At 43.3% G+C, this 9,348-nt stretch overlaps 1 protein-coding gene across 2 annotated transcripts; it reads right to left on the bottom strand.

Moving 5' to 3' along the window:
- Positions 1-3,733: 3,733 nt before the first annotated feature.
- Positions 3,734-7,543, bottom strand: LOC121047374 (acanthoscurrin-2-like). 2 transcript variants are annotated; one of them, XM_040502569.1, is made up of 3 exons: positions 7,441-7,543; positions 6,254-6,386; positions 3,734-4,030 (listed from the first exon to the last, which is right to left on the bottom strand). In XM_040502569.1, the coding sequence occupies exons 2-3, from the start codon at positions 6,263-6,265 to the stop codon at positions 3,734-3,736; spliced, it is 309 nt and encodes a 102-aa protein (XP_040358503.1). In that variant the 5' UTR covers positions 6,266-6,386; positions 7,441-7,543. The 2 variants fall into 2 exon arrangements, with proteins under 2 accessions (XP_040358503.1, XP_042148146.1); XM_042292212.1 differs by lacking the exon at positions 7,441-7,543 and having other exon boundaries at positions 6,254-6,404.
- Positions 7,544-9,348: the final 1,805 nt, after the last annotated feature.

The following is a 9,348-nucleotide window of genomic DNA, read 5'->3' as shown; positions in this document are numbered from 1 at the left end:
CAGAAAAACAAAAAACAATACGTGTATTAAAATTATTACATAATAACGTACACCTGAAATACGTTTAAAGGCATAACTACTTTGATGGCATTAACGAAATGCATTTCAAATGCCTTTTTGTTAATATGAAATAGATTCGCTCAGTAATAAAATATATATTTTCTCAGGTGGCTAAAAAGACAAATAATACACGAGGTGTGCTTCGGCAAAATCTGACTTCTAAATTCAGGGCAAATTTTCAGCAACATTTTTTTTATGTACCAATTTTATTCTCAGTCCCCGACTTTTGAGAAAAACTCCACACTTTCTCTTTTGCTGTTGGCAACGCTGTAGTAGTAGGCCTACTCATTACGGATTTGGAGGGGGCACCGGGGGGGGGGGGGGGGGGAGGGGTTCCACACATGGATGAACAAATGGACAGGGAATAAATAGCGGTAACTGAGAGGAGATTGGAAGATTGCCGGAAAAGATCAAGGGAGGGGTGAAGACGCAGATAAAAATAACCAAAGGTAACACTTTAAAGGGTGAGGGGCTTGTGCTAAAACAAAATTTCTACAAATGAACACAAAAAAGATGATTAAATGTTAGGCTAGGTGGCACAAGCTGCCGCCCGTTACAAATGGTATAGCCCTTACCATTCAATTATCCGTTTATGGTTTCTGGTGTCTATCATCGACTCCATGAGTTTCTATATTTTTAGCCGGAAAACGTCTGAATCCTCACCGAAAGGCTCCTGGGAGTCCTCACAGATGTTCGAGTAAGTCGCACGGTACGTTCCCCGCCCGTTTGCGTGCTTTTCAAGCGCCCAAGAGACGATTCTCATCATGATGCGGCTGTGAAATCGGGCGGCAGAGAAAAGCTCATCGGAGAAAAGCTCACCGGAGGAAAGCTCACCGGAGATAAGCTCACCGGAGAAAAGCTCACCGCGAAACCGGCAGATGCGGATGACAGCTCACCGGCCTTTGAACGGATGCGGAAAAAAGCTCATCTATTTTTTATTTTTTTTAACTTAGCGGATTCTGCGTCAAACATGGTAATTTAACATAAATCGCATTCGTCACTTCATTAAAAATATATCCTCTTTTTTGTGATATTCTTGAAGTTCATTGGGCATATTTACTAAATCCTCACAAATTAGTAATCACCCATTTTGTATATTATTAAGCCGCAAGTAATAAAATCAGGACATCCTACACCGATAAAAAAGAATTTATTGACGCTGACCAGTGCGCCGTCGGTAGCTCTGTCAAACAAAGAAGTTTGTTCTTAGCGAGCTAACATGAATAGCGGTGTGGGGAATCGTTTCAGCTCCAAATATTGCGTAGTGCCTAATAGATAACTAGGTGTTGATGTAATGAGTGTCGGTTACGCTATTTTCTTTCTGTTAACTTCACTAACGAAATTTCTGTTGCGAGAACAGCTTCGTCCGGTCGCGTTTGTTGTCTTCACGCCGTCGTCGTCGTGTGAGTGGTTTTCATAATGTATAACGTTTATATACTCGCCCTATTCGCTACCTTACAGAAAACTACTTCTTACAAAGGTCACGAGTAACAACGGTGACAGCGTGCACCTCTGAAGGTCATGGGTGACTTGCCGTAGAAGGGCACTATCACACAAAGGCAACGTGTGGGAACACCAGCACGAACGGCTAGAAAACGTGCATGTTCGTGTAAGAAAGAAGCCTCGATATCGCACTGACTGTTTTATCCTGTTTTCAAAATTTAACAAAAGCTTCAAAGAGAATTTCAGGCACCGCGTTATTGCGCATGCACTTTCGGATTTTCGGCATTTACAGTTTGGTTTTTAGGTTTTAGGCAGACATTATTAAGTTTTTGAACTTTTTCCTGTTCTTCAAGTTCATAAAGTTTTCAGTTAGGCTTTCGTTGCCTAGAGAGTAAGCCACAGAAAACACTCGCCCGCAATCATTAATTTGGGAGCAATATACACAATAAGCTTGACAAATAACACAAAAAATAACATTTTCTTTTTCACAGAGCTGAGGAATTTTAATGATAATAAATTGATATATGTTAGGCATGATTCAACAGCCTCTAATAAAAAAAAGAAAAAAAAAATCAGTGAGCTTTTCCCCGCATTCGCTTAATGGCCCGTGAGCTTTTCTCCGCATCCGCCGGTTTTGCGGTGAGCTTTCCTCCGGGAATCGTGAAATCAACATGGCGCCCATCTTCCCGCCCGCCTGGGTAACCTTAGCGGCACCTCTCGTGTAACTTTGCGGTGCCCTCTGAAGGTCAGCAGGGGTGTCGGACGCCTTGGCGGATCCGCGGGCATTCGCTGGATGACAGTATGACGACCAGTCAATGTCAAGGCGAAAAACTTAGTGCGGAGACCGATCCCCTTTGTTTGCAGCCATTGCCAGTGCCGAACGCTAAATCCGCCTCCATCGGCCTAAGTTTTAGGTATCGGACGCCGACCGAAATGGACGGACGACTTCTCACCATCGACAGCACACGGCAAACGTTATTTATTAATTTTTTTTTTTTTTTTTTTTGAAAAGCGTTTTTAGTAATCAAGTTGCTTACATGTGCGTCCAGGCTGCGTTCGGATCCCAGAAGTCGAGCTTAGGAGGAAACTATTTATCCTCTAACTTTAAGCACATCAGTCCTCTGTTTCCTCTGTTGTTTTTTTTTTCTTTGTTGCACGTGTGAGTATTGTTTGTAGCAAGTGCTTGTCTTATGTTGAGCGTAAAAGTGCATTCTGTGGCGAAATGAAAATATAAAGCTTTGTATAAGCTTTGTATAAAAATAAAAACGCCAGAAGACTGTGGGGATAGAGTTTACCATTGTATCGGTAGTACAGAATAAACAAGTTTTAATTGCAATGTGTGTGAAGTGCTCAAGGCGATTTACAGCTCTCTTTTGTGTGACTAGCATCCTGGGAGGGGTTTCTGGGTTACTTTCAATGAGTGAGCACTATTTTGTGCACTTGCTGTACTAGACGTTTTGAGGTCGGAGAGGGATACTGAATAGGATTATTTAGGAAATATACAGAATGTATTAATAATACAGCGCTATAATGCATTTTAATGTAAGTGAGAAATTAAATTTAAATATCTTCTTGAACGCACCACAACTGCACTTTTAATGCACTTAGAAATACATTTTAATTCGCCTAGAATATATTTTAACCATACTTTAATTGCACCTGGTAATGTATTCGAATGTATTTATAAAATGCATTTTAAATGCGAACGAGAAAATACGAAAAAATGCGCGTACGTATAACACCGCAGACACGATAGTACACTTAAAACATATTTAAAATATAGTATTTTCTCGGTAAGGGTGTGTCCGCACTTTACGTTTACTACGTCGCTTTATGGCTCGCCCACGAGTTCGTTGAAGATGATTTCACAGCGTTAGAACACTGCCGAAGCTGCACTAGCTTTCACAGTATAGCAAAAGATAGTCGAAGCACACTGGAACGGCCCGTATGACTGGCTGGCGTCGCTGGCAGTAACGCGTTCGCGGGTTTATTATTCCATAAGTCTTAAAACTTGATATCGCTTCAAAATACTAGAACCAACATGTTTTTCGTATGTACAGTTTTGCTTTATTTCCGTCAACATGGGGGTCAATACAGGTGCTTCCCGAGGCAATAGGTTCTTTTTACAGAGGGAACTCAGTTCAGGTTTTCGGGCTGGTGGTTCGCCAGCGCTGCCCGGATGAAGATGAATGGTCTCGCTGCTCATATGTCAAGCTCGTACAAGTCGCGTTCAGCCCTTGAGACCCAGTCCGTAGCCCCCGAGCCCTCCCCCGCCGAAGCCTCCCCCGCCGAAGCCTCCCCCGCCGAAGCCTCCGAGATGCGCGCCCACCAGATTTCCTCCCCGGCTCAATCCGCTCACGTGGTGAACCGATTTGACGAGGAACGATGGCCCGGGGAGGGACCTGGCATAGCCGTGGCCACCGCCGTAACCTCCACCGAAGCCGCCTCCGAAGCCGCCGCCGTAGCCACCCTTGAAGCCGCCGGCCAGGCAGACGGCGGCCAGGCCGGACACGAAGAGAGCAACGAGCTGCACGGAATCGTCGTTGTTGCTGTACATACGCCTTTCATTTATGGGATAACTCGAGCTTAGCCGTTTAACTGCAATATTCGGGTGGATACTGTGACTGGGGAAATAAATTGGAGAAAATAATTACGACGCTGCAAATTGTTTAATTTTCTTGTTCTTTTCTTATTTGTTGTTTAGCTTGTGTTTTGGTTTTTTAACAGCTTATAAATAGAGACGAGATGAGATATAAAGGAATATTCTATATACCAACTGAGATAAGCAAAAATGAGCAGCCTGGCTCCAGCGTCCTAAATTAAACTCCTCCCCCCGCCCCTTTTTTTCGCTAGGCGCTACCGAAAAGGTAACAAAATACGTCACTTGTTACTTTAAAATAAAAGGAACGCGTCACCGCTTCTTTTTGTTACGAATAACATTATGCATGCATACCAGTAAAGTATTATGCCTACCTGTAAAGTCTTTGACTTTACAGGCATGCATAAACGCCATATCAAGAGACTTTATGTCCGTCCAGGAAGTGATCATAATTACCTTATCTTTTTTACGGTTCTACTTTCTTAATTACAGACAAAAAACGTTAAAAAAAGCCCTCAAAAGCTCAGAAATATGTATGGCCTGGCGCCTTGAAACACGGAACAAATTGATGTAAATATGTTTAAGTGTTCGGGAGAATATGCGACGAGTAACGTAACTAAGTTAAAGGTTACTCGAAATAAGTAACGTAGGTACGTTACACGTTACACGTTACCAAAAACCCAACGTGGTGCCGGTAACGCCGCTACTTGTAGCCGGTTACCGCGGAAATTGAGCAAACGTAGCCAGTGGGGTGAACAGCGCAGGGGTAGGGGCTGACATTTGTTTTCTTCGTGTCCACACAACTGTCCCCCATCCAAACTCCCCACCGCCACTTTCCGTCGCCCTTTAACATCTCAAGAGACTTCCGACGCCTCCTGTCCTTAGCATTTTAAGGATAAAAACCTTGCAGTGAAGCAAATTTTCAAAATTACCCTTTTGCCAATGTGGGTGCATATATTCCTGTTTGAGCGTTTTTACATATAATACCACAACAAATTGGGAACTGTGGTCATGCCACGCAGAAAGTTAACAATAATGAAAACAATAAAAATATGAAATAAGTGAAAACATATCCTTTTTTTTAATACATCGGGTTCGAGTTATGGCTAAGTTCATTTGTTGACGACATTTACAAATATATGTAATTATTCCGTGAAAATCAATACAGCTAACAATGTAGGTAGCAGTCGACAGCACAGGTATCCGGCCTACAGGTTCGTAGTATTTGATAAGCTAAACATATAATGAGTCCAACATACGAGGCTCTGAATATGTCACCGAAACGAAGATTCGATATTTGGCATTTTCTCGTATATAAATAATGCCAAAGCACTTTAACGGGAAACGAAATAACACATGCGTAGTACATTCGAAACTAAAATTACTGCGAGTGTATTTGTTTTCGCCTTTTTTAGCTACCGATAGAATTCGGTACAATAGTCAAGCATCCTAGATATAGCATTTCAACTTGCTCCTCTCGAAATATTTTGTGAACAAATATAATCTTAAAAAATAGTAAAAGGTGGTTTTGTATGTTGAGGAAATGGGTCTATAATATATCACTTGTCACTCCGACACGCGTGTTTTTCTTGTTTTCATCTGAAAGCAACCTAGACGAACATGGACATTAAAGGGGCGGTGCAACGATTTTATAATTAAAAGAATTTGCATCTCGTCATTTTTACGTTGCTTATCGTGTCCCGGAGGATAAAGAAACATCTCGTTCATTAAAAAATGTCACGACTAAGGTGCATAATCGCAAACCAAAAGTCAAGCTTTTCCCCCCACCTGCAGTCCCAAGTGGCCGCCGAAGGAACTACGGCTTGAAGATTACGTGACCTCTCTCGGCTCTAAGCTGCAGCATAACGCCCGCTAATGTTAGCAGAGAGAGGAAGCGCCCTCCGAGAGAGCACACGGGAAGCTACACGGCACTCCGAATGACGTCACTAGGAGGGGGACCAGGTGTGACTCTGAAGACTGGGAGTGAGTTGAGGGTGCCCGAAATGCCAATATTTATCTTTTTTTTTTTACGCAGCAACTAGGACGCGCAGACGAAATCGCTTTTCTGTTCTTCAGAAGTGTCAGAGTTCCGCAAATCTTTGACCGAAGCCCGGAAATCGTTGCACCGCCCCTTTAAGCGACGAGACTTACCACAGTCCTCATGTTTCCAGTGTAGTGCAGTTGGCAGCTGGAAGAGCGAATGCGTGGTTGCAGCCGTGTCCCGCGCTGCTTTTATATCCGAACGAGTCCGTCCGCACGGCTCGTGAAATTCGCTCCTCCTTTCCTGTTGAGATGCCCTCATTTTGTTCGAAATCTCGACAGAGCCGTCTTTCGGACGTTCGCGGTATCGTAAATCTACAAGCAACAATCTGGCAACCAACGTAATCATTCGGGAATACTTTTCTTTTTATTATTGCCAACTGCTTGACTATGATGGTTTCTTCCGATAAAAAGATGCGCAAATAAAAACACGCCTTACGCTGCTGTGGCGGTGCAGAAAAGCGGAAATAAAAATTAGCGGCCTCTCCTATTGGAGTGGCGGAAGCGATTGTGTCACTTCCGTCGCAAATTATCCGCATTTGTGTCGAGTCGGCCGTAGGCACGGCGTCCGAGTGTACGTTACTATCCGTCCGTATCTATATATGTGCCTAATAAACGACAGAAAACGTGTTAGTCTTGCTGCCTTCGCTAGAAATAATCGAACAATCACTCGGCGTCTGGACTAGATCAGTGCCCGTAGGCAATGAAACAAAAACGTATATAAAGTGATTGTTGAGTCCCGACGAATATGATTTCTTCTTATTTCCAGAGGCACGTTAAAAATGTATAATAAATGGAAAAAAACGAAGTATTTTCTGAAAAAGAAAACAATATATTATAAATGCAATTAAACAAAGATGTATTAAATGGGAAACAATAAAACAAGGAGCCCTCTAATATTTCTCCAAGAAACATCTTTTTTCTTGTCTCTAGGTGTTGCACTTAACTTTAATGTGAACCCGAGAAAAATAAAAATAAACCTGCCCCAAATAAAGTGCGGGGTTCATACGTCATAAAAATCAAGGACTGCTAAAAAAAATTTGAAACATAGGAAATCATTTCGCGTGAGATATTCGAAGCGCCGGGCAAAAGAATGCACTGTCGGTATCTGAATTCAGAGGGCGATGGAGGTACCTTGAAAACAAACGCGAAAAGAGGTTCGAAACCCGTGCCTCAAACGGCGAGCTCAAGTACAAACGTCTGCAGAAACCTTGTACAACCACGGAGGCAACAGTGCGACGCGTCGTGGGATTCGTGTGGGGATTTTAATGGAAGTCCCCGAGGCCAAGAAGATTTACCTAATCGTCGGGGGTTCCTGCCTACCAAACGGCGACTTGACCGCACGGTTCCCGATCCCCGTGCCACGAAATGTGAGGAGACGAACGTCCAGGTTTCCGTCGAATGTTGGTCGCTCGTTCGTTTTGGCGATTGGCGGTTCTTGGCGGTTTCCGAAGCTTGGGTCTCGCAAACGACGTCTCGGAAGGCCGCCCACCATGGGGCGACGCCCTACTCTTGGGGATCGGCCGACTGCTTCTTCTGAAGAACCGTTGTGCAGCCGTCGGCCAGCAACGATGAAAACACGAGCAATGTGGCCCCTGCTGTCGCGATTGCGTGGAAACTTGCTCCGGCCTCTGGTCTCGGAACTTTTTTTACGCGAAGAGGAGTTCCTGAGACGGATGGTGGTTTCGCCCCGCTGGCCAATAGAGGTGTTCTTTTATCGCTCGCCCCTCTTCGTACGGAGGTATAAGGCCTCTGATTCCCTAAAGGTGCACCTCTCTCGTACACCTAGTTTCCTCTTGTTTTAGTTTTGTTCGGTCTCATCTCGAGTCGCGTTCTCTTTGTGCGACGCGAGGTGGCATTCTTGGCTCGAAATTTCACGTGATCTTTCAGTGCTTGGGTGTTTGAAGTCTATGCGCCTTGTGTTCCTTCCTTGTAACCAAATTTGTTCCAATTTATCACGAAAATGTTTAGAAAAGTGTCATTAAAATTTTCTACCCAACTAATCTCCGGCCGAATTGTCGTGCGCGCATTGAAGGATTTTGTTAAATGCTTTGAACTCGCTTAATAAACCCATAACAAAATTTCACATTTAAAAAAATATATATCTTGTTTCTCAAAGCGCTTTATTCAATTCGAAGATACAAAACGTTTGCATTAGTGTTTTGTTTTTTTAATGGTCATTGTGGTGAAAGTTCGTGTCTGCTCTGTACTATTCATCCACACGTGATACCAATTGACACACTTTTAATCGATTCGTACTATAATCAATATTTTTTTTCATAATGAAACTTATTAAATCTGTTGTAAAAATTATTTGATAACAATAACAGACTCTTAACCAGAATATTATTTCACACAGACATACATATACCGGACTATTTTCTGGTATTTTGGTAATCGAAAACCTCCTTTGGGCATTATAACAGCACAATCATTATTAAAAGCGCTGCGCCAAAACTAAGCAAAAGGTTTTTTGTTTGTTTGTTTTTCAATGGGGGTTATTCACCGTTCTCTATTAGAGCCGCTTGTCATGAGTTTGACCATAATGCATTATGAATTTTTTAGATAAAAACACTGAAGTCCATTTCTGCTGTGGAAACATTTTTCTATCGTATCAAAAGGCGACCTTGCTTTACTTTAAGGAAACAGTAAATATGCTGTTTTCTTGTAGGTATTTGTGCTAAACAAGTTTGACAACTATTGGACAATTTATGAAAGTTAATACATATTATAGGTCACCTCTCAAAAAAGAGGTAGGACTAAATTTTAATCTTGTACTAAAACACACCATTTATTTAAACAATATAAGTATATTGGCTCGCGCCGCATAACCCGGGGGATCCTGGGTTCGATCCCCACCGCTGTCCGTTTCGATCAGGATGAGCATCGTACCGGCGTGTGTTCGTGTATCACTACCGCGTGGTGCACGTTAAAGACCCCAGGCTAGCGGGTGTACTGCACTGGCTAAATTGCTCATCTACGGCTATACTCCGCGACAACTTTTCTTGGCGATGCAGGGGAAGGTACAGGCCCGCGTCCCCTCTCCCATTCTGAGTGTGCGCGGGCTCTCCTCCTCTCCCCGGAAATGGGGGAGGAGGAGAGCCTGCGCACACTAAGAATGGGAGTGGGGACGCGGGCCTGTACCTTCCACTGCAGTGCCAAGAAAAGTTGTGGCGGAGTATAGTAAGCTTGGAAAGAGAAGAAGA

Source organism: Ixodes scapularis, unplaced genomic scaffold (genome assembly GCF_016920785.2).
Source record: "Ixodes scapularis isolate PalLabHiFi unplaced genomic scaffold, ASM1692078v2 PGA_scaffold3__209_contigs__length_174095766, whole genome shotgun sequence".
NCBI classification, from domain to species: domain Eukaryota; kingdom Metazoa; phylum Arthropoda; class Arachnida; order Ixodida; family Ixodidae; genus Ixodes; species Ixodes scapularis.
Note: the sequence above shows the minus strand (reverse complement) of the source record. Positions and strands in the feature narration are given on the sequence as shown.